This window comes from Sturnira hondurensis, unplaced genomic scaffold (assembly GCF_014824575.4).
Source record: "Sturnira hondurensis isolate 20B ecotype Veracruz unplaced genomic scaffold, ASM1482457v3 Scaffold0003282, whole genome shotgun sequence".
NCBI lineage: Eukaryota > Metazoa > Chordata > Mammalia > Chiroptera > Phyllostomidae > Sturnira > Sturnira hondurensis.
Genome location: NW_028075913.1, coordinates 1 through 735, shown reverse-complemented (window position 1 = coordinate 735; position 735 = coordinate 1). Strand labels below are relative to the sequence as shown.

The following is a 735-nucleotide window of genomic DNA, read 5'->3' as shown; positions in this document are numbered from 1 at the left end:
CAGGAGAAAATGAGAAGTCACAGGGCACAGGCATAGCCTGAGCAGCAGCAGCTACATTGTTCACCAAGCTCACAGAGGACACAGGGGTTCTTGTCTCACTTCCCCACAGGCCTGCAGCACTGTGTGAGCATCGAGATTGTCATCATAGGTCTCGCAGTAATAATCAGCCTCGTCCTCAGCCTGCATCCCAGTGATGGTCAGGGTGGCTGAGCTGCCAGACTTGGAGCCAGAGAATCGGTCAGGGACCCCTGAGTATCGATTGCTATTACCATAGATGAGGAGTGTGGGGGCCTTTCCTGGGAGCTGTTGGAACCATTGCACACCATACCTCCCGATGTTGGAGCTGCTTCCAGTGCAGGAGATGGTGACAGTCTGTCCTGGGTTCCCAGACACTGAGGGTGGCTGAGTGACCACAGACTGGGCCCAGGATCCTGCAACACAAAGACACACACAGATGGTAATTACAGGTCTAGACACAAAAAAGAAAGTGCAGCATGAGTTTCCCCAGGGACCATCCCCAGTCCCCATATACAGTCACCTGAGCAGTGAGACAGGAGGGTGAGCAGGAGAGGGGACCAGGCCATGGTGGAGACCATCCCTGAGCCCTGCTTCTGTGGTCCCGCAGCTGAAGCAGAGTTTCCCCAAATCTCTCCCTTCTCTTTGTACTCTGAGAGAGGAGGACACATTTATGCAAATGTTCCCCACCCCATTTTCTCGGCTATTTGATTCCTCCCT

The 735-nt window shown here is 53.9% G+C and overlaps 1 gene segment (V, D, J or C); it reads right to left on the bottom strand.

Annotated features, from left to right (window-relative positions):
• Window positions 1–99: 99 nt before the first annotated feature.
• Window positions 100–617, bottom strand: LOC118984163 (immunoglobulin lambda variable 1-40-like; the record flags this gene model as incomplete). The annotated part of the segment is given in 2 exon segments: window positions 100–431; window positions 539–617. Coding segments are annotated over 2 exon segments (390 nt in total), but the record flags the coding sequence as incomplete, so codon positions are not given.
• Between the last annotated feature and the right edge of the window lie 118 nt (window positions 618–735).